At 34.2% G+C, this 25,017-nt stretch overlaps 2 protein-coding genes across 3 annotated transcripts in view; one reads left to right on the forward strand and one right to left on the reverse strand.

Annotated features, from left to right (window-relative positions):
* The window catches only part of LOC118193248 (uncharacterized), a 143,163-nt gene extending 138,662 nt beyond the window's left edge, over positions 1–4,501 (reverse strand). The window contains exon 1 of one of the 2 annotated variants that reach the window (XM_085814508.1): positions 4,314–4,501. In XM_085814508.1, the coding sequence (XP_085670634.1) occupies positions 4,314–4,421 (108 nt within the window). In that variant the 5' untranslated portion in view covers positions 4,422–4,501. The remainder of the gene's footprint in view (positions 1–4,313) is intronic. The other variant, XM_085814502.1, reaches the window with a different exon arrangement.
* A 10,100-nt stretch (positions 4,502–14,601) lies between these two features.
* LOC146999081 (cytochrome P450 18a1-like) overlaps positions 14,602–25,017 on the forward strand; it is a 45,575-nt gene continuing 35,159 nt past the window's right edge. The window contains exon 1 of the mRNA XM_085814525.1: positions 14,602–14,832. Within this exon, the coding sequence (XP_085670651.1) occupies positions 14,642–14,832 (191 nt within the window). The 5' untranslated portion in view covers positions 14,602–14,641. The remainder of the gene's footprint in view (positions 14,833–25,017) is intronic.

Consider the following 25,017-nt stretch of genomic DNA (forward strand, 5'->3'; position numbering starts at 1 on the left):
AAAATTATTAACAAATCTGAGCACATAGTTTGTATGTAGCATCATAATAGAATAAAAGAAAGTTAAGTTTTTGTTTTTAATTTTGACAAATATTTAAATTTCAGTTAAACTGTTATACTAAGTCTGTCATTTAGAATGCTTATTCCATCTAAACGAAATAAATTTCTTTTACATAAATAAAACTCATCAGTATGGATGATTATTCCTGCTTTTTAGTCAGATATTTTCTCGTAAAGCTTGTCAGTACTTCCTCTTTAACCCTCTAAGCAGCATGGGTTTTTGGATCTAACATGAAGTATTTGTATTTAAACACTCTTTATTAGATTATTATTTATTTTTTACTTTTATTTATTTATAAATTTAGTTATGTAAGTATCTATTTTAATAAAATTTCATTTATTAAGATGACATTTATAATATTCAAAAATGTAAGAAAGCAAAATATCTTGAATTATAAGTGGTTAGAATAGACTGAAGGGTACCCCTTGTTTTCTTGCGAAGTTGTTTAATTTATGGTAACCTGAGTAGTTGAATGTTCTGCAAATACACTGTTACGAAATGTCCAGGCGCAGTAAGATGGCTTCCCTGCAAAGCAGGCTTAGAGTTGCAATAATATGGCGAGGGAAGGCAGGGTTGCCACATTTGGCGACATGCCATGGACAGATGAAGAACCTTCTGGAATGAATTCTTACCAGTTTAGGCCAGAATGTTCTCGAACAAAAGCCAAAAGCTATATAAACCCTACTGGTCCGCAGTCAGTTAGTGAATGTCTTTGAGAGTGCAAGATAGTTAAGTGTCTCATCTAGTTAGTCTGTGCGGAGACGAACGAGTTGACAGCCGGTCAGCAAGTGCCGAGTGGGTCGTCGAGTGCATCGAAGAGTGTCTTAAGTGTATCTCGGTTAGTGCATCGTTGAGAGAGTGTGTTAAGCTTCGGGAACAACTGGACCAAAGAGTCGGGAGCTGTGCTCTGTGTATCGTCGAGTGCATCGTGTGTTGTAGTGAGGAGAGTTTAGAGAATATGTGAAGTTCCGGGAATGACCAAGCAGACTTGGGAGCTGTACTTTGCAGTGAAGCTGTCTCCACCGTTTTCGCTTGACAGTGTGAAGGCTGTGTCGCTGATTGTTCCAGTGAGTGTATAGTAGATCTTCGACGACTGTAAAACATTACTTTGGAGCTGTCTTGATCAATATTGGTAAATGAGTGTGTTTCAATACTTCTTCAAGTGCCGTCGTTATTCACTCCAAATCCACACAAACCCCGTATGAACGTGAAGGAAGAAGATAACGTAACAACTGGTGTCAGAAAAGAAAAACTCAACTATACTTTGGGTGCTCCTTTAAATTTTTAAGTGAAAATATATCGATGTGTATATGGACAAAGTCAAGGGAGTGCATAATGCCAAGTTTGTACAATTGTCCGATTTTTTTTAAACTGAAAATAGGTCAGCATGTACATGGATAAAGTCAAAGGAGTGTGCAATGCCTAGTTTGTGCAATTCTGTGATGTCTTTTTAAGTGAAAATAGGCCAATGTGTACACAAATACAGAGTTTGTGCAATTCTTTGAGTTATTATTTTGTCTTTGTGTAGCGGCGATTATTAAATCACCACTACACAAAGACAAAATAACAAGTCAAAGAATTGCACAAACTCGGTAGGCGATTTAAAAATCACTGCTAATAAACAAGACAAAATAACAAGTCAAAGAATTGCACAAGACAATATAACAAGTCAAAGTATTGCACAAGACAAAATAACAAGCCAAAGAATTGCACAAACTCAGTATCCATGTACCGCCAAAAATCACCAAGGGGTACCCATAAATATTCTTTTACCTTATAAACTAATATATACAAAATGACAAAAAAATTTCATGACCGGTCATGGCACTCAGAGAGTTAACGAAGATATCGCGTAAGCTTTTCGTAACATTTGCAACTTGCATATTATAGATAAAGTCATTTTTGCCAAATCTAAGCATGATGGCATTTAATAAAAAAGTATTAATTTTATTATCAGTAACTGTTTGGGTGCTATGTTGCTAACTATCAATGCTAAACTTGTATTATTGCATCATCCAGAAAATTCTGCAGTTTCCCAAACTGAAGTGAGTTTTCTTCTTGTTATTTTGTTAAAGACAGAATGGGATTGAAGTCAATGTTTTAGTATGATCTTTTCTGCTCATGTTGCATTATTTTAGCAAGTACTGTGGCACAATTTTTGCTTCTGTGTAGTATTAAGTGTGGAAAACCTAAACATTCATTTTCATGATCTTATGCCCTTTTATTTAAAAAAAAAAAAAAAAAAGAAAGAAAGAAAGAAAAAAAAAGGGGGGGATGAAAATGGAAGTCGGACTGCTTACAAAATTTTATTATATACGAACAAAGTGATGTGTTTAATGACATAGTCCAAAAGCTGTTTTAGAAGTTTAAGGGTGAAAATTTCGGCCTTGGAAATGGTACTCAGTCAGGCCAACCAGTTTCTATAAATAAAGACTGCACGGCAAAAAGAAGCTTCTTCTGAAAGTCATCTATATTAATATGCAATTAAGCAACTATCAGACAGACTAAATATTACAAAAAGTACAGTACATGATCATTTAAAGAACAAAGGATATGTAAGCTGCTAAGATGCATAGCTGCCCCATACTTTAACAAAGCAGAAGATGCTTGCTACGCTTTCAGCGGGATTCTTTGCTGGGGAAAAAAAAAAAATAAATAAAAATAAGCTCCTTTTTTGAAACTGCTCATTACTAGAGATGATACAGATGAGAAATGGATACTATACAATAATGTTACAAGAAAAAGACCATGGGATGTGACAAATCATCCTCTTTAATACCATCCAGATATTTGAAATCAGTCAAACTACCAGCATTCAGCAATCTTAACTGATTCACCATTAATGGGCCACACATACTAAAAATTATACAAAACTATACTAAGAATTATACATTAAGAATATATACTAAGAATTATACAATAATGAAAACAGATGTATTACACAAAACCATTTTTGGCATCTGAATAACTCAAATCTTCCTAGAATGGAAATAAACAAATCCAGGATGCTGATAAGTAGTACATATCACCATTTTTTTTCACTAAAACCACACTATTTCTTCAAAAAACGCTCGCAGAGGTATAAAGATCTTAATGTGGTTTCGATAATAATTGAATAATGTTGAAATTTGATTATGAAGGCAAAGAAAAGTACATAGCTGTAGTTTGCTCTCATTAATGTTATTTTGCCATGAAAACTGTATACCATTATAACTTTAAACACAATAGCTTTTAAAACTTTCAATGACCTTTTAACTGGCATCAATACACCAATGACACATGTACTTCCAATTGGCCCTCTATGAAAAATCTGTCAAGATTCCTCCACAGGTTACTCTCTTGTTTTCATCCCAACTACTTAGATTTTGCAAACTACGTGTAAAATGGGACTTTATGAAAACAATTATGCAAAGAAAGATATAGATACTTTTACATTTCATTCTGTAATCAAATGGGGTATGGATAGACATCTTTAAATACTGTGTTCCGATTATTTTGCATACCTAGTGAATACTCTAAAAGTAAATATTTCTCATTATAAAATAAAAATGACTGAATTTTTTAATATACAAATTATATTTATGTACAAGTAAACGTATATTATTCAAATTAAAATTTTTTAGATGGATATACATATTTTACACGGCAAAAATAGCAGTTAGAGGTTTATAATTTTTCCCCCCTGTTAATATTCTTTGGTGTTAGATCAAAACTTAAATCCGGCTTAGCAGAAAGATGCCGCTACCGGCACACTGTTTAATTAATTTAACATAAAATAACTAATTTCTTTGTTAATCTCGAAGATAAAATAATATCTCTTATACATATATTGTCAACAATATTAGTTGCTTGGTGTCAAAAGAAAAATCAAAGGCTCATACTTGAAGCGAATATACCACCGTGAAACTAACACGTATTTTGATACCTAATTTTTAAGAATAAGAAAACATACGTTTTTCTATTTCACCTTAGTAATTTGTTTGCAGAATTGAAAATATTTCACCTATTTTCAATTCTGCAAACAAACTACTTTTCTTGTCCCCGCCTTTTTCATTCATGGCTCATAAAATAGAAAATTATTAAAAACAATATTGTGAATCAATATAGACCAATAATTGAATTATTTAAAATAAAACTATCTGAATATCATAAATGCAATAATTGTTTAAGAGAAATGCAAATTCATAATTTTAATATTTCAACATACTTATATAATTGCGCAAAATAATTTCCAGTAACTATACTGTACTTACATTATCCGCATTTTGAAACTTTTTTGGATTCAAAAGAAGCAAAACTATTATGAATAATGACAGACCGCAGCCTACAACAACGAACAAAACAAGCAAGAAAGAAAACATTGAAAAACTTTTAACAAACACAGAAGACACACATTATGTAAACAAAAATTATCCACAGTATTATTTTGCAGTTAAAAGAGTTTTTAAGACAGACAGACAGTTTTGTAAGTTCAGTACACGTGAACTCAAGTGAGGATTTGTGAAATAATCATGTTCCGAAATTTAGATTAAATAATCGAAAATTAACAAAAATGCTTTTTATTTTTATATTTTAAATTTGGGACCAATAAATATTTTTCAGATAATTGTAACTGAACGTTTGGAGCATGCTACAGTTTACTTTAGCAATTCAAGATAATTGCATTAATAAACGCCTAAAATATACTTATTACTGAAACACAAATAATAAAATGAATTTAATCATTCGTAAAAATGTGGAAAGTTTTTACTTTTAAAGGCTATGAACATTTAAAATTATTAATAGAATCCATGGCTATCAAAACCATAAAAGTGGAAACAGGCACATATTGACTAATATCGCTTTGAGAGTAGCTTTTGTGATTGAAAACAGCCAGTCTACAGTATTTTATAATGAAACAGAAACTTTCCCAAATTTTTAAATTTTCTTCCGATCGGCAAAAGATTGGGCCGATGCTATTCGCATCACCGGTGCGATTAGCCGCTTAAGCTATTCGCACCAACATTAAACACGCATGCGCATTGAGTTGTCAGATACGTCAATCAAGGGTCCCACTCGAAAGGAACGGATTCTACGTACGCGAACTGTTCTAGTGAACCTATTTTTTTTTTTAAAAAAAGGCGGGTTTCTACCTTGGCGTAGTTTATCATTTTTTAAACGCTGACGACTTTCAAACGTTTACAAAGGGAAATATGTTCCTTCTTTTTAATGGGTTCCTTTTTTTATAAAAAGAAGGAACACATTTCCTTTTATTAAAGTATATATAAAAAAGGGTAGATTTTTATGTTCGCAATGTTTATCTTTTTCCTGAACGGCTTGAATAGTTTAAATGACTGATTTGGGGCGGCACAAAACCTTGTTTACATTTTTTGCATTTTTTTCTTAGAATACATTTAGCTTTAAAGATATGTTTTGCGCAATCAAGACTTCATTCCTCTTTGAAAAATTTCGTCCGATAAAAGACACTAAAAATTAGTCAGAGGATTTCTGTGTAGAAAATTTAGACATGAAATAAGTGAAAAGCGATTATATCAACTATTAAATTAATTATTCTGTATGCCTGCTTATTTTTGTTTATGGAAATACTTGGCATTTTCAGAACACAAAAAGTGCTTCAAAGAACTTTGAAATATTAGTACAAACAGATTAATCAATTAAATTGAAATAAATAATGGGATGTAATTTAAAAGACAGAAATAATTTAATGTAAGAGATTTTGATTTAAAAATTTGCACACACGAATGATTTATCATATTTTGTATGGTTTTATTTCATAAACTTTCTTTGATTTTGAAATATGGCATTTGAACCTATAAACCTGTGTGGATACTGAAAAAGTGATGAATATATAAGAATATTATCATTTTCAGTAAGTTTTCGGTTTAATCCTATTATCCGGTGCACACGGGATTTGGCTACTTTTGGCGACTTTATGATGAGCAGTAAAAACGCGACATATCGATGAGTAGTAAACAGGTCATTCAAAGAATATATATGGTTATACATAGTATATACTATATATATAGTGTATATACTATGTATATACACACATAGCATATAGTGTATAGTATATATATATAGACGTTCTTTGGATCATTTTTGGTGTTGGCGATAATTTACAAAATCGCGCCGAGGCTGCACCGTATACTAGGATTTTACCTAGTATACGGTGCAGCCTCGGCGCCTTATTGAATAATAAATTCTGATAGTCCTATGCTATAAGAATAGGGTCTAAGTTTGCATAAAAATTTCTCTGTTAAATGAAAGAATTTAAGTAATTTCTGTAGCCTTTTTGCCAATACACTAAAGATTTTTTAATTGATTACTCGTCCTCGCTTGCAATTAGAACCATCATTAAATCCCTATTTTATCTAATCATTTCCTGAACATTATCATGTATATAGATTGACCTCGTCTTGGTAACTGATAATTATTACTTGCAAATTATTCTCTTGCTGGTGAACTATTAACAACCCATTCTATTGCTGAATTGCGGTTAACAACCTTTGCTCTCACTACCGCCTGCTTTACGGAAATCGGGGTAAAACCAAAGAATATGTATGTTCTTTAGTACATAGACTTTCTTTGGTAAAACCCTGGTACCTGGGCTGATTGTGCGCATGCGCGAACGTAGGTGGTGTGAATAGCCTGTTAGCTATTCGCACCGTCGGTGCGATTAGCCACTGAGGGGACTTGTGTTGTTTCTCGCACAGTCGATCAGTCTTTTGACGATAAATTATTTAAACAAGTAGAAAAATTAAACAAACGTATTGATCACATTTCTCTTTCTCGTGGTCGCTTGCCAAATCGCGGAGATCGCAATAGGGAAAGAAGCAATTCCAAAAGAAGAGATTATTCTGTTTGCTAGTATCACAGACGTTTTGTGAAAAAGTGTAGAGAAGACAAATGTACAAAACCTTGTTCAAGGCTAGGAAACAAAGCCAGCAAAGAATAGAGGCGACTTATTCTTTGCCTCAAGTTTCACGTCGCCTATTCGTTCGTGGCCGTAGAACAAATCTTTCAGTCTTCGTCGATACCGGCTCTGACGTGTCCTTACGTCCAGCAAATAATTCTCAAAAACGGAATTCTCCCTAACAAACACTTTTCGCTGCTAATTCTTCCACTATTCATGTTTATTGTCAAAAAACACTTTCTTTGGATTTCAAATTAAGACGACAGTTTACATGGACTTTTCTTGTAGCAAATGTTAGTACACCCATTCTTAGAGCAAATTTTCTCCAGTTCTTTGAATTGGTGCCTGATCTCAGAAACAAATGTCTCAAAGATTTAAAAACGCTGTTTAAAACCGTCGGCTGCGTGAAAAATGCAAGCATTTATTCAGTAAAAACTGTATTTAGTGATACACCATATCACAAAATTTTAAAAGAATTTCCTTCAATTACTAGATTACCAGATCCTAACCAACCTGTTAAACACAACACCGTTCATTATATCATAACTAAAGGTCCACCTGTGGTTGCAAAACCTGTCGGTTAGCTCCAGATCGCTTAAAAATAGCAAAACAAGAATTTCAAACTATGATGCAATTGGGGCATTTGAGACCTTCGAGCAGCAATTATGTATCCCCACTTCACATGGTTCCAAAAAAGGGAAGTCTGGAATGGAGACCTGTAGAAGATTATCGAGCATTGAACGCTCAAACAATAAAAGACAAATACCCTATTCCATGCTTAGCTGATTTTACTGCTGCATTGCACGGTACTAAAATTTTTAGTCATGTTGACCTGATTAAGGCATACCATCAAATACCAATTAACCCAGCCGACATCCGCAAAACCGCCATATGCACACCATTCGGTTTATTCGAAAGTACCCGTTTGCAAATTCGGCTTATGCAATGCATCCGCGACTTTTCAACGCTTTATAGGTGAAGTCACGCGGGATTTAGAAGGTGTTTACGCTTTCGTCGATGACTTGCTCATAGCCTCTAAAGATTCTGAGGAACATTGCAGGCATTTGAAAGCTTTATTTTCCAAACTTCAGGACTATCGACTTTGCATAAATGTTTCAAATGCTTGGTCAAACGTCTATTGAGTTCTTAGGTTTTCACCTTAGTGAAAACGGAATTGAACCTCTTCCTGACAAAGTCAAATGTATTTTAGATTTTCCTCGACCTACCACTCTTACTCAGCTTCGCCGAATTTTAGGCATGTTTAACTTTTACAGATGTTTCATTCTTAAAGCTGCTGCCAAAAATGTCATTGCTCAGGCTACCCTTTTAAGACACCCTATTCCCGGAAAGCATCTGGGTAGATGCCTCAGACGTCGCAATAGGCGGCACACTTATGCAGTTGTCTCAACAAACATGGGAACCTGTAGCATTTTTCTCTATGAAACTCAATAAAAGTCAACAGAAATGGTCCGCGTACGATAGGGAATTATGTTCAATTTATTCTGCAATTAAGAAATTCCGACACATGTTAGAGGGTAGAAATTTTATAATTTATACGGATCAAAAACCGTTAATATACGCTTTTAAACAGAACCCTCATAAATGTTCACCTCGACAATTGCGCCGTTTAGATTTTATTTCTCAGTACTCTACTGATATTAGGCACGTGCAAGGTTCAAGAAACGTCGTTGCTGACGCTCTTTCAAGAATTGAAATTGATTCCATAACAAAATCTCCATTTTTGGATTTAAAAAAAAAATTCGGAAGCTCAACGACATGATCCGGAGGTACAAGACCTTCTCAAAAACAACACATCATCTTTGAAACTGGAATTTAAACCGTGCCAGTATTCTGATGGTAATATTCTTTGTGACATATCAACGGAAATTCTCTTCCATTTGTTCCGAATTCCTTTCGCAGACTCATCTTTAATCATCTGCATAATCTGTCACATATAGGAATTGCAGCTACTACGAAGCTCATTTGTTCTCGTTATGTATGACCCGATATCAAACGTCATATAAAAAATTGGGTGAAATCCTGTGAACCTTGCCAAAAATCGAAAATTACTAGGCATACCAAAGCACCACTGGGCACATTCTCTCTTCGTGATGCACATTTTTCAGAAATCCATATGGATATCGTCGGACCGTTACCTCCATCAGAAGACAACGTGTACCTTTTGACTCTAATAGATAGATTCTCCAGATGGCCTGAAGCCATTCCCATCCCGGATATGAAAACGGAAACCATTTGCAGAGCCATCTTCAACTGTTGGATATTTCGTTTTGGCTGCCCATCGGTCATAACAACAGACCAAGGTTCTCAAATGAGATCCGCAATTTTTGCAGAATTTACCCGCATTTTGGGTACGAACAGAATCACAACAGCCTATCATCCAATGTCCAACGGCATCGTTGAACGATTTCATCGACATTTAAAATCTTCTCTCAAGGCTCACGAAACCAATAACTGGACTGAAACACTATCAGTTGTTATGCTTGGTATTCGGGCAGCCGTAAAGGAGGATCTACAGTCATCTTGTGCTGAACTGGTGTACGCCACAACTCTCAAGCTGCCTAGTGATATGATAACGTCATCTAAGATATCTCCGTATGACACTCAATTTATAACGAATCTTCGGCATAGAATGCAACAATCAAATCCAATAGCAACATCTGCACATTGCCAAGAAAAGTGTTACGTAAGTGCTACCTTAAAGTCGTGTACACATGTATACTTACGTGTCGATCGAGTAAAGCCACCTCTGTGCCAACCATATACAAGTCCGCATAAAGTCCTTTCTAGAACGAACAAAATTTTCACAATTGATATTAACGGTCTGAAATCTACTGTGTCTATAGACCGTGTGAAACCAGCCTATTTGATTTCGGACTCTAATTTGCCTGAATTGAAAACAAATAAAGACTTAAAGACAGTTCAGCAGAATAAATCTGCAAACGAACTCTCTAAGACACAAACTGTCACCAGATCGGGAATTCATATTTACTGATCGTTAGAAGAGCCGATTCTGAGAACGGCCGTATATGGTATTGTGGTCATATTGGAAGAAATAATCGCTGTAACGGTAAGAAATGTATCAGACATTCCCCCTTTTTTGCCGACAATAAACTAATTGCTGTCATTTTAGCTCTAGTGTACGAAGCGTTCTTAGTTACTTATTTTAAAGTATTTAATTTAAGTAATATTTTAATTCTTTTAAACGCTGGTATGATGGTTTTTAATTCGATATTCAATTTACGTAATATTTTAATCCAATTAAACTTTAGAGCAATATTTTTATAGTGGTATTTTTATTCTATTTCTGTGCTATATGAAAGTAATAATTTAACCTTTCTTTAGTATTTTATACTCGTAGTAAATGTATTTATTTACATTTGCCTGCCTTCTTAAAAAACAACGTTTTCAACAAAAAATTAATCCATTATTTTTAACGATATTAATTCTTTAAAGTTTCGAATACTTTACTATGCGCAAAATAATGTAAAAACGGCGTTTTTCAAGATGGCTGACGATCGTAAAAACCGCGCCAACAATTGCGCCAAAGTAAATCGCCAAAAATCCGTGCAACCGTCTACCAAAGTAGCACCCGTGGCCTAACCTCCCAGAATCGGTAAAAGGAGTTAGAAGATAAAGAAAAGATTGAACTTCGAAAGGAAACTGCTAAACTGAACAGTCACATGTTCAAGTTCTGTTGAGAACAAATTCATCAAAATGTATTCATCATGAAGTAAATTGACTATAATTACTGCGTGGTGTTTAAGGTTTGTGAACAATAGTACAAAGAATCCACCATTAAGAAAAGAATGTTGTTTGAGTACTTCTGAATTGCAGAATACAACAAAGGTAGTCAAATGTCTATAGAATTTTGAGTTTCAGTCTGAAATTAAGTGCCTGCTTCTGAGCGATCAGTTCCAAGTAGCAGTAAGTTTCACATTTAAATGAATTTTATGACAGAGATGAACTTTTTGGAAGTGCTTTTAGGGGGTGATGAGAGTATGTTTTTATCCTTTTAATGATGAAAAAGTAAATGGCAGGAAAAAGTAAATGTTATTAGAGCATAAATTATTTAAACAAAAGAATTGGACTTTGTATCAAGAGAACAAAATGTGTGAGTGTATATTGTTTCGGAGTTTTTTTTTCTTTCAAGTCTGTCCATTTTACTTGAAAATGAACTCACTTTCTTATAGTTATAAAACACTTTCATAAAAATAAGCTTGGAATAAAATAAACAAATAAATAAATGTAGATTTATGAAAATAGTTTGAATGTTCCAAACTATTGCTTTCTCAAGATAAATTTCGTGTCACGAATAACGTACCTGACACAAACACTAGCTTTTACTAGTCAAACATCGTACATTTCCTGCTCAAGAAAATTAGGCAATACTACATCGTAAGCAGAAAATTAGATTTCAAACCTTGTATCTTAAGATGTAAGCGTAGTAGAAATTATTAAATAATTAATTTGAAGGTTGTGCTATGCATAAAAACTTATCTTAATGTCCTGCAGACTCTACTAGACTGAAAAGTGAGTTATCGCTTTAGTCTTAAACGATGACAAAATCGTAAGAAAATCAAAAGAACTTTTTTATAAATGGTAAGAATGTAAAAAGAACTTTTTTTTATTTAACTCTTTAAATTAATAGCTAATAGAAACTTTTTGTAGTATAATTTGTATAAAATCGAGAGGGGCAGAACACCCGCAAGGACTCAGGCAACTTCAGTCAAAACGGTTCTCAAGGCTCTTGTAATGGCAAGCATCCAGCTTCTCCGCAGGGTGTCCAGTTTCATTCTAATTCTAAGTACTTCCTCTGCTCAATAGCACCAAGCTTCGCTCCACATAATGTTTTAGAGATGACCCCATTTCTAAATATCTCTTTCAGGGTGAAACTCTTTCTGTTCAAAGTATCAGCACTAAAATTATGCTTGTAAAATTTTAAAATATTATCTGTGATTCTATGTATATGCTTAAAATGTTCCGCAAAATTTAATTTGCTGTCAGTAATAATTCCTCAATATTTCCACTAAATTTGATACGATTACCCTTAAAGATGAAGTTAAATCCAGATATAGGTAACGTAGGCTGAGACTATACACAAAACAGACTACTGAAGCTAATTCAAGATAATTAGCGGGTGCATTTAAATGTCGGCTATCAAGGTGCTAAAATCGGAATAAAATTTTGGCAGAGCTAGCGATAGTACGTAACTGGAATGCGAGGCAGTTAGAAGCGCTCACTGTAAAATATTAAAATAAATAAATAAATAAATAAATAAAATATTCAAAATTAAATACACACAACTAATTGGCACTTTGGTGAGGACTACGGAAGGAAGAAGTTAAATTAAGATAGCAATTATTGGTTAATTAACATAAAATCCTACAAATTATGATCTTAAATAATTTCTATGAATATGCAAACTATCGTTTATTATTCGCTTTGCTTTTGTAATTTGAGAAAATTGCCCTTGACTTCAGAAATCAATGGTTTATCAATGCACCATGCAAAAAGGAAACACACTTTCTGAGAAATATTCAAACCTGTATTACACGATTTATTAAGCTATGGGAGCTTAGAGAGCATAATGAAAGGCCACAAGAGGCCTTTGCAGACGTAGGAGCTCAGCAAAGAATCATTAACAAAGCGTGGTAACAGTTATGAATTTTAAGAACAGTACTCAAAAGATCAGGACAAAGTTATAGTAAAAAAATGTTATTCATTACTATCTGCCAATGGAAACCACGGTAAGATGAATGATTAGCAAAAAAAAAGATATGATTTTAAGCTTTTAGAGCTGCCACAGAGATGCATTTAAGGATTTCGTTTCGATGTACTTTTATGTAGCTGTTAATAATAAAAACAATAAATCTATAAGTATAATTTAAATTCACCTTATAATAATAGATTTATTTTTGAATCATTAGATTCATTGATGCAGGAGACAAGATAGGCAGTGCTCTCGCCAGGTTTCGAACACCAGATCTCCCGATTACGCATCGGATGTGCTATCCAGTTACACTCCAAAGGTAAGCGAGAAGGAGGAATAACATACATTATATCATTCTACAAACATATTGTTGCGTGCGTATGGATTCATGATAGATTAAATGCATACAACTCCGATGATAGGTGGATAAAATTTATTTTATCAAAAGAAATATTTCAAAGGTCTGAAACTTTCGACAAAAATAGTCGTTCAACTCCCCATAATATCACAGAGTACAATCAGTTACATTTCAAGCTATTATGGAGCGTTAAATACAAAGGAAGCAAAGTGCATCTAGAAAGGCGAAGATTTCAATACTCCGAAGTCGCTCTGAACTAACAACTCACAAACAGCAAACTGAACGCAGACGCTGTCTTCGGTCTTGTATAGCGTTAACTGGAAGGCATATGAGGGCCAAATTACGGTTGCAGCTAATATAATGATAACTTACATTTATTCATTTACAATACCTATTACGGTGATACAGGGGCCGGACTATAAAATCGCTAAATTTGGCAACAAAATATTAGTCTCCAAAACCCTTGCAGCTTAGCGATAGCTCGCGAAATTAGAGAGATAAACATTTACTTAATGTTAAATAGACTTATCCCTGTATTCTTACTTTTCCGGCAAGCTTCGCTTCTTTAGATTTTCATATTACATTATACAAAAGAAATACAACAATTTCACTAAAATTATTCGCATATGTACAAAATTCATATCAATATGTATAATTTAACAATAGCAGTGAATTTTACGATAAACTGCATAAAAATTTATTTAGAACAAAGTTATGTATGTACTATCTTCGGAAAAGGGTTAAAAAATGAAAATTTTAAACATTAAAGAAAAGCAATACAAACTTTTTAAAAGCAAATTAGGAGAAAAGTAAAAACAAATTCCTATATATATATATATATATGTATATATATTTTTTCATGTTATCTTCACAATATATTTATCTTTTCTTCGTTTTCTTGGTTTACTATATTTTAAATTTGCAATTCTGAAACTAAAACTCATATGAAGAGTTTTAATAAAAGAGATTAAGTGTATTTCTTTTTCTTTTCTTTTCTTTTTTTTTTTTTTTTTTTTTTCAATGGCGGATTGTGAACAATTACAAATGTAGCCCAATCCATTAATCTGTACAAGGTCGGATGTGGTGGTCTCTTTATTATGGAGACACCTAGTAGGTGGGCCACCATCGCCATTCCTATGAGAGGGGCGGACAGTTACAACCATACCTTCTCCGGGATTCGAACCCAGGCCCTTCGGCATCGCAGTCAGCTCCCCTGACCACTATACCGACTATAAGTGTACTTTTGCCAAAGATATTTTATTTCTATTTATTTATTTACTTTTTTTTTTTTTTTTTTTTTTTGCTAGAATATCCGAGTTTGCAGAAAAAATAGTTCTTTTATATTAGAGCTGCAATTCTCTCAGCCTGGAATCATACTAATATGAAAAGATAAATAAATATTTATTTAAAACGGAGCTTCGAGTGCAAGACAAATGCAAAAAATGTGTTTATATAATCAAGGTCTTATTTTTTACATCAGAGATTAAATATGTTCTTATCTTAAGAGGCGTCAAAAACGTGCGCTTCACGGTTGGTATAAAGCACTCGTCATTCTTAACTGGCATTAAGCTATACGAAAATGGAGATCTCAAGTTTGATGCTGCTCATAGGCTTTGTCATTTTAATACTGTATGCGATGTTGGTAAGAAAAAGTCATAAAACTCCTCCAGGACCTTGGGGTTTGCCTGTTATTGGTTATATTCCGTTTATTAGTTCCAAGGTACACCTGGACTTCGAGAAACTGGCAAAAATTTATGGACCTATTTTCAGGTATGCTTCATTTGAAAATTAAAATTGTGGTTAAAATAACATAAATGCATATAGTGAAAAAAAGATACTGATATTATACCAAATGACGTTGTTATTATTGTTTTAATGGTATTTTTTATTTAGAGTATGCATTATAATACTTTCTGCATTCATTAATATATGGAAAATTTGTTTAGGTAAAACCTTCAGTAATTATTTCTAGTTTTTACTCAGGAATGATATATTAAAAATTTAATAAGCTTTTTACTTTTGTACAAACAATCAATCAACTTCTCACTGTGAGTTGTGTTTTAAATTATGTTAAAATAGCCATTATTTTGTATTAGTATTAAACAGGAATTTAAACCCCATGCATGCTAAACAAAAATTTCACAAGTGGTTCATGTTCCTATTGAGCTTACTGAGCTTTCTTCTCGATAATGTTATTTCTTTTATTCTTTATCTCATAAGACAAATAAATGTTTAGTAGCTCACAAGAGAACAGAAAGCTTAGATTCTAATTACTTGTACTTTTAAAACTCTGATTCGAATCGCAGCTAAAATTTATAAATTTGTAAATTTCTTGAAGGAAAATTTAAGTCGCAAGTTTGAATATAGTCAATACATATATTCAAACACGACCGCAGTGTGGCAGTTTGAATCATCTTACATCAGTAAATTAGTTGGAAACTCAAAGTAATTTTACAGTCTATTTTTTCAAGAAATCTTTGATCTATTATAAATTTCTTGATTATCTTAAGTAATAAAACTCCCTGACAAGACATCGCTAAAGGACATTTAATTAAATTAACAGTATATTAGGATAAATTGAATAAACCAAGTTCTTTAATACTCATTTGAGCCTGTTCATTGAAAAGGTGGTTTAAAAGTATCGAACAAGAGTAGACGTATTTGATAAACACGATTTTCAGGTAGTGGAAGGTAAAAGTATGAGATGGAGGGAGAACAAATAATGATGATTCTCTCGGCATTGGACGAAAAATAATGCAACATACTTTGAAAAAGTTTATTATGAGATTTAATTAATTATGATTATAAACATAAATGTTAACTAATTAGCTTCAGATAATTATTAGATTCATTTAATTAATTAATAAATTCCTGGCAATTACTGATTCGCCTGACTATATATTTGTTGCAGAATATTACAATAGTCTTAGCTACTTTCTCCGTCTAATGTGTAGTTTATGTACCGAAGTTTTATTTTGATAAACATTAAAAGGAAATTGAAGTTAAAAAAAAAGAAAGAGAGTTGCTTACTCAGTTGGGAATCAGTTTCCCACATCTCTTCATTCGCGGAGTAAAAATAACCTTATTTCTTTAAAGTGCAGATTGCGAATTTATATAAAAGAACATAATCATTTACTAAACTGTTTTGATGTATTTTTACGAAACTAAATAAAAAAAATAGAGAAATATTTGGAATATAGTCAGCATTTCTCAAATGAGAATGTAAGGTATTTTCTGCTTCCGCGTGGCTTCGTGATGCACGTCCGGCTAGCAATCGGAAGGTCCCGAGTTTGAATCCCGGTGAAGGAGTCATTGATTGTTTTACTTTACTGCTCCAAAATAGTTCCAAATAACTCTAGTCTGTACAAACTACACAGTATGTTTATACAGTGCCTGGAAAGATTTCCTTACTCACAAATTCAATAGCAATAAAAATAAAATGCATTTATTTGAATTATAAAAAATCATTTGTTTTTTTTTTCATTTATTTGTGTAATTCATTAAGTAATGTTCTCGAGAAAAAAGCATTACAAATATGTAACATAATTTTTTTTAGTTTACAAAAGGAGTACTTCTGATATCCTTGAAAAACTAAATGTTGTAAGAAAATAATTACTGATTAGTAGCTAATAAAAATCTCACGTATTTTTTAATCTGCAATTAAGTGTAAGCTTCTAATCTACGGACCGCTACCATCTAACAAAAGTTTTATGTTTTGCCGATCATTACGCTTATAATGAAATCAATGTCATTTGTTTTCATATAATAATTTCCTCCACCCTCCAGTAAAGCTAGTTACAGATATGTGTGTGAATCAGTAGTAAAGCTTCAACGGGTGTTGAATTTAAGCAAAGTTTCATAATTTAACCCAATTTTTAAACCTTATATTTGTTGAGAGCTGTGATGGGCATTGCTTACTTCATTATACAGTGATATATATACCCTGCCCTCCAAAAGTTAAGGAACATCATGTTTTTCTTTTCTTTTCTTTTCTTTTTTTTTTTTTTTTTTTTTTGTGTGTGTGTGTGTGTGTGTGTCTAATTTGAGAAGAAAGCAACATAGAAACCAGAAATTTACAGAAGATGTTCACTAAACAGTTCTTTAATGAATGCGACATAGAATGTTCAAAACAAACATGAATTACAACAAAAAATTGCACTCTTGGCATAGAAATCCAGTCTTGGAGAAACAGTTTTTTGAGGAAAAATGGTGTGGTAACATTACAAAAATGGGTTTTAATAAGGAATGTGTTCATCCCTAGCTGCAATACATTGGCGGCAGTGACGTTCCATGTTGTCAATTAAGTTGACGGTCAGTGAAATGGGAAGCAACGACCAGAAACGGAGCAATCCTTGTTTAAGCTCATCTAACGACCATGGAGGAAGACTTAATTGAGTTATAAATATATATCTAATAAAATTCGAGGACACAGGTGCAAATCAAGTGCAGCAGAAATGTGTATAATTTAGTAGCCCGTACAAGGAAGTCGCGTGGTAGCCACATCAGATGTTTTGTTGGGTGCGTGTACCTAAATAAAATATACGTTCATGTTAGGTAAGTAGTGAGGGAAAGTGTTTTTTATTATATATATAAATAAAAATCAAAAGGTTTGAGTAGGAGGAAAAGCGATGTGAGACTTTTATATCCACTATAATATTCTGGAAACAATGCACTGATTCTAAAGAAAAGACAAAACAAAAGTTTAATTAAACTCCTTTCCCTTAACTCTGTGATTGTGACCGAATAAGCACTGAAGATAATAAAGATTTCCATTCTAAGTCTCATGAATTTTTTCAGACATATGTATAAGTGTTAGAATGATATTCAGCCAGCAGCATTAAGCAAGCGCATAATTTAGCTCTGTGGGTTCCCCGAAGCTCGAATATAAGTCACTTTTCTCGTTTCCACTCTCTTGTCATAATCTGTTGGATGAGAAAGTGACCATCGCCCAAACTACCTTAATTCCATTCCCTGCATCTCTTAGTAGGGTAGGCGTTCTGAAAACCCCATATTAACTCAAATTGTTATATCTTAGTACTGAGGAATATATAGAATTGAAAAGTTATATATCGCTCGGTTTTCCATGTTCAGAATGTCTGTTATGATGGTCGTATGAAATGTCGTCGCCTGGTATGATTTCTGAATGTCGTCTGCTGTGATGGTTTCGTATGGAAGCATATTGTTGAGCATATCATTTAAAGGCCTTCCTATGCATAAATACATTCCCACTAATAATATAATGTAAGGTAATTTTATGCTAACCAGTTGATTTGATAGTAAAAGGGTGGCTATTAAAGAAATAAAAATATTTTTATATATTTTTGTATTGTGTTTATATTTAGCTTCATTTTCACCTAGCCAAAGGTAGATGAAACTTTCCATGAGAGTGTAATGTAAACATAATTTTCTGTACTTTGCACTGATAAATCCATAAAAACATCAAGTTTTGAAAGTATTTTTTGTATTGAAAAATATGTTTCCCGGTAGTACTCAAGTATTTTCGTTTTAATAATAATAATCTTATATATAAGGTTTATATATAAGGATTACGCTTATGTTTTGTAATTCAACAAAAGCTTAAAACAATTATTGGTAACTTGATTGTTACAAATCTTATTAAAAGAATTTTTTAAATATCATAAGAACCCCCCCCCCCCGAAAAAAAAGAATATTTATTTGAATATTTATGGCAGCGGTAGTTTAGCGTTCGTTCTTTTGTCCACTTTCCCGCTTCCACTAAATTAGAGGTATTAATTAAAAACTCTTAAAACGCTAATTTTCGCCTTAATCCTTACGAGTGGCAAGAGTTTTGATACAATCAATAATGACAACGGTGATACAACAGCAACAATGGCTGCGTGCCATTACTGCTGATATAATGAGAGAGAATTATCGATTTGATGCGATTTCATCAAAAAAGATAAAATTAAAAAAAAACTCATTCGAATTTTGAAAACCTCGCTTCGAGGTGCACTTGACTCTTGTCTAGATGCACCTATGTATCAAATTCGTAGTCCTGGGTCTATTAGCTTACACGCAGCATGAACGAAAGACAAACACACAGAAACTTCCTTTTCATTATGAGTAAAGTACAGAAGACGTTTCATTGCTACATATTTAAAAAATTCTTTTAATAAGATTTGTAACAATCAAGTTACCAATAATTGTTTTGAGCTTTTGTTGAATTACAAAAAAGTTAATGAATACTTTTTAACAATGTTTATAAACCATAATCATTAGAGATATCAAATCTAGTGGTGCTAAAATTTTACGTGTGGAGCTTATTTGCTTAAATTTGTTATTTTTACTGCTGAAATCGAATTCGGGCCATGTTTAGAAATGTGCTTCTTTTTGTTGACAGTATTGTGTTACGTTTTTATACCAACACCGTTTATCGACAGCCTATTGGGCATACTTATTCGTTTTGCGACTGTCTTCATTTTGTTGCCTCGAAGAGAAGAGAAAAGTCGGAAAAGTAACGATGAAAACACCATTAACAGTAATGAACACAACTTTAATGCCGGAAAGAAGGTACACAATATAGATTTCTTTGATTCATATGCTGATATTAATGAAGTTAATGACGATTCCTTTGATGTGGATATAGACAGTGACACCGATCTCCTCGAAGCTTGTGATAATTATCTTAATTTGCATATTGATAGTGACACTGATCACACCGACCTTTTTGCCAAAGATTTCGATAGTAATACCACTGATGTGTATCATATCAATGATGAAAATCCATTTAATTACCTCCATCATCAAACAGAAAAGAATTTTGATTTTCCAAAACCTGATAACTCAGGTAATCAAACAGCCATGAATAGCAATATAACCATTTTGAACCAGGAAGAACTCAGTTTGAATGCCTCTATTAAATCATCAGATGCTGAATGCATTGTATCGAATAACGATCTTGGAGCACAAGGAGACATAGATTTTGGTAATCTTATCAGGTTCAATGCTCCGTCTTACTTTCTTCGGGAACATGCAAGGACCTGACTCGGAACAGAGAGCTTACTAAAGCTATGTTCAATAACTGTGGGAAGTAGACAGGATACACAAGAAGGGTATACAAAACCCTTTATTTTTCTCTATTTACAATAACTTCCGTACTTCGGAATACAAGACCCACTACTTGTGGTCTAAACGTAAAAATATAAAAATAAAACTAAACTCTTAACTTTGAAATAATAAACGTGGAAGATTGGCCTTATATTAACAGGAAGCCGTATGTAGTACAGAGAACTGTGAACACTACAATACGTTTAAAGTTATCAAGAGGATTAAACCTCTGGCCTGGAAGGCAACCAGCAACTGAGTAAAACTTCTAAGGTAAGCGGCCTGCTTCGACTAACTGCTTCCTCTCTCTCGCTTGGCAAAAAGCCACAACTTAAATACTTGGCGTTCGCCAGACAAACTTTGCATAAATACGTTAACGCTTATAATTCTGGCCGGAAGTAGAAAATAAGAAGTGATAGTAAAGATTTAAAATAAAATAAACGTTAGTAAAACTTAAGATCCTTACATACTTCCCGCCAGAGTTAATTAGTTTGAAACTGAGGTCTAAAACGACCTTGTTGAAAACTTTTAGCTCTAGAATCTAACGCGAGGCCAATCTTTTACAAATATTTTTCGCTAGAAACTAGAAATTTAAAAGAAAGAAATTTGTTTTTACAATAGCAGCTCCCAGGATACGCAATTTTTTCATCTGTACTGCATCTAAACAGGAGCTTTTATTCAAATCTGGTTCCTTCCAGAGATCTGGAAGGAAAACTAGTTTAATGAAATGTTACACAATGAAATGGCAAGTAACATGTATAATTATATTTCTCTTAACATTCTTATTTCATTCATGACTATTTTAATTATCTCTCCCCGTGCTCTCTGACATGTGTTGTAAAAGAACACCAAACACGAATGTGTTTATGTCTATGTGTTCAACACTTCCTCCTACAATCAAAGCACTAACGTGTTAAAAATTCAACATACCAAGACCTCGTAACACACCCTAACTTCAACTCTAAACCCTGAAGTACTATTCTGAAAGTGGCTAACTCTGAAGTGTAGCGTCAGAGAGCCTAACTACATTCATTCAACCTTTAACACATATTCACCATGATTTAGTCTTTTTACAGCCACGCGAATAAAAAAAAAAATTTAACATTACTTTCACTTTTACCATATCATGGTATTTCTTAACATTTGAAATAACAGTTCACATTGTATATAAGAACATATTAACATGCCGTTAATTTTACGCATTTGACAACATACATTAGTAGTACATTGTTAACTTCTATTCTTTTCAAAGCAAGTGCCAATTCTTTCTACATTGAAATAATACATTTCAAAAAGTCTTTCAGACTAAAACTTCTTTCTTGCCAGAATGTTTTAAATAAAATTTATACAATAACTTTTACAATATTTAAGTCTTTACACATCGCTATTATACATCAACTTTAGTTTTACACGCGAGTAATTGAAAAACATAATACCAAAATCGGTAACAACTCATTTCTCGCCCTTTTGGCGATAAAGGTAAACCTCGCATGAGGTAAAACTTCTTGAAATCTGCCACTTGCAGTAAGAATGAAAGATTAACTTAAGTTTGCAAAGTAACATAAAATTTTACTTATCTTTGTGATATTCGGACATCCTTTTCTGGGCCCAGTCTTTAAAGGTATTGCAGATAGTAGTTTGATTTATCCTCCTTCTTGTACGGGCTCGCCCTTCAGTGCCTTCCTCTGGAAGCTTCCTTTTTTCACCAGTTCGGACCAAGGACCAAGGCGTTTGAATTACGGAGTACCTTTGCAATTAAATGCAATTACCTCCACATCTTCGTTCAGAAATTTGGAATGATTAAGAGAAAGCATTGGCTAAAGTTTGTGAAAGAAGCAGTTAAGCAAAAAATCAAGATTCGATAAGAGTCCTCTTGTTTGGACACAGGAGGAAAGAGCAAGCATTGATCACAATGGAGGGTGTTTGGCCCCCCGTCGCGAGTCAACTGCTTGTTCTCAGATACAATAAGAGAGGCAGCCAGCACGCTGAGCGTGAATGGTTGCCATGGATACGAAACAGCTGATGGAGAGAGGCGCGGAAAAACCGGGCCCCGGGAAAGGTAAGGTAACTGTATTCAAGCTTTTAGCTAAGAGCCTTGGGATGGTCGGGGTGGGGGGACGAGGTCATTGACCGAAGAAGGCGAAAGAGTCGAAAAAGCGCTTGCTGTGGGAGAGAATAAAAAATAAACTGGAAGGAATAAGCTTTGAGTAGCGAAGAACCGAGGTGAAATTGTAAGAAATGCAGCTTGTATTGCAGAGATGAAGCTGTAGCTAGATGAAAAAATGATTTAATAATTTGTAAGTAGCAGGTGGATATTAACATTTTAAGAAGTAAAAGTTGTGTTAAAATTATAATAGTTTTTATTGAGGTTTTAGCTTTTTAGGGATTAAAATATTTAAAGAATAATGTGCTTTTTTGAGATTTAAGATTTTAATGATTAAGATATTTAAAGAATTATATGTTATTGCGTTCTACATTCTTCTGGCAGCAGAGGTCTTGGCAAGAGTGGGTATTAAATAAAAATATAGCAGCACGGTGATGGATTCGCGAAAAGCTATGCCAGATTAGGTCTGGGGGGTATGATGAGTTAAATGTAGCTGGGTTAGGCCCATGAAGTACTGATAGTTTAGCCAGATGAGGTTCCCCGATCAAGCAAACAAACCCTTTTAGGCCGCCTAGGGAAGATGTTATAAGACCTGTCCATGACAGCCCTAGGTCTTTTAGCAGAACTAGGTTCAGCTGGATTATAGGCAGGAATGTTATGCAAGACCGGGTTGCTAATCTGTTCAATTCTATTGAAAAATTTTGCCGAAATGTGCTTGAAATAAGCATCCAGGGGAAGAATTTTGAGGTCAGAATGTAGTACTTAATCGCGTACATACCAGTGAGCATTAGTTAGGATGCGAAGCGTGACGTTTTGGAAAACTTGGATCTTCTTAAGGTGTGAGTTAGCTGCTGTGGCCCAGATAGGTGCTGCGTAAGTCAGAATTGGCATGATGGTGCTTGAATAGAGTAGGAGCTTGTTACGGAGAGATAGGTGGCTGGTTCTGGATATTAATTGCATCAGTTGATTCCTGGTGGTTTTAGCTTTACTTATTGCATATGAAATATGGACGCCCCAGATTAGCTTCGCATCCAGATAAACTCCGAGATATTTGTAGTAGTCCACCCAAGGTACATTTTCATTGTAGAGCTTGAGTGGTTGGAGTTGGCTGTGAACATTCCTTTTTCTGGAAAAGAAAACGGTGGCAGCACTTTTTGCAACATTAATTTTGATCTTCCAGTCAACGAGCCAGGACTCTAAATCTGACAGGTATTGCTGGAGATGATGCAAAGTGTGGTGAAGAGTTGAGTGTTGTGAAATAATGGCAGTGTCGTCTGCATAAAGTGCAAGATCGACAGTGGGTAATTGTGGAATGTCATTTACATACAGGTTAAAAAGATACGCGCTAATTATTCCTCCCTGAGGGACCCCAGCCAGGATAGGACGGGGGGAAGAGAGAGAATTTTTAACTTTAACACAGAAATGTCGATTATTTAGGTAGGAGTGCATTAGTCGCACAAAGTCAGTCGAAAGTCCAAGTCGCATGAGCTTATATATTATGCCGATGTGCCAACACCTGTCGAATGCCTTTGCTACATCTAAATAAACAATAGCGGTTGGCATTCTATTGCGAGCACCCGTATGAATGATTTCCACTACTCTCAGTAGCTGGGCCTGAGTGGAGTGTTTAGCTCGAAAACCGAATTGTTGTGGGATAATTATATTTCGGTTTCGGCAGAAATCTTTCAGGTGTCTAAGCAATATTGTTTCGTAAAGTTTACTAAGAGAGGATAGGAGGCTGATCGGCCTGTAATTTTGAGGGACTTTTGGGTCCGAAGCAGGTTTTAGAATAGGAATTACGCAAGCCTTTTTCCAGCTATCAGGATAATATTTTAGCCTAAGCATAGCATTAAACAAAAATGCTAGGTAAAATATGATTTTGACTGGGAGGTTTTTAATCATGCGATTGTTAATATTATCCAGGCCAGGTGCCTTTTTGGAGGTTAAGTCACGTATTATATATGCTAACTCGGACATTGTTGTTTTAATGGGTTCTTCTGAGTCAGGGGCTGTGTCTAGAAAATTATTAACCTGTATTTGGACCTCTCGCCCATGCGGAGTGCAGGTATCGAACAGAGGCCCAGTATTTGGTGAAAATTGTTCCTGTAGACTGTCAGCAAGGCGTTCAGCCTTGTCTGTGTCTGTGATTGCCATCCGGTTATTAACCGTGCCCATTAGGGGGGGGGGGAATGTCATTTTTTGGTTTGCGTAGCCGAGCGCTAGCTTCCCAAAGGCTATTATTTGTGGTCTTTAAGGACCTAAGATAAGAGTTAAATTTATCATCAGAATACCTTTTGATGTCAGATTTAATCTCGTTCCGGAGTCTTCGTAGTTGTGTTCTGGTAGTTTCAACTCGGGTTCTTTGCCAATCTCTACGAAGACGGTTTTTAATTTTGATTTTATCTTTAATGTAGGCCGGGAGTTTGGAATAATTTGGTCTAAATTTAGGGAATGAGGCCGCATCAAATGCACTTTTAATTGTGCTAGTAAGTTGCTCAATAGAGTTATCAACTTCTTGATTATTGCTAATTTTGAGGGGGGGAAGATTTTTTGAATTCAAAATATGCCGGAAATTGTCCCAATTAGTGGAGACTTGCGCCGGTAAATTTTGATTAATTTTGACACAGTTAAGGGTAAGGTGAACCGGGTAATGGTCACTTGACAATTCCGGAATCACTTGTATCGAATGATCTAACGGTATATTTTTGAACAGAGCCAAATCAATAATAGATGGAGCACCTATGCCTCCAGGAAACTGATAATGCGTAGGTACTCCTGGCGCAATA

The sequence above is a fragment of the Stegodyphus dumicola genome, chromosome 1 (genome assembly GCF_044657685.1).
Source record: "Stegodyphus dumicola isolate Sdum_Otavi_A_Nest chromosome 1, ASM4465768v1".
NCBI classification, from domain to species: Eukaryota; Metazoa; Arthropoda; class Arachnida; order Araneae; family Eresidae; genus Stegodyphus; species Stegodyphus dumicola.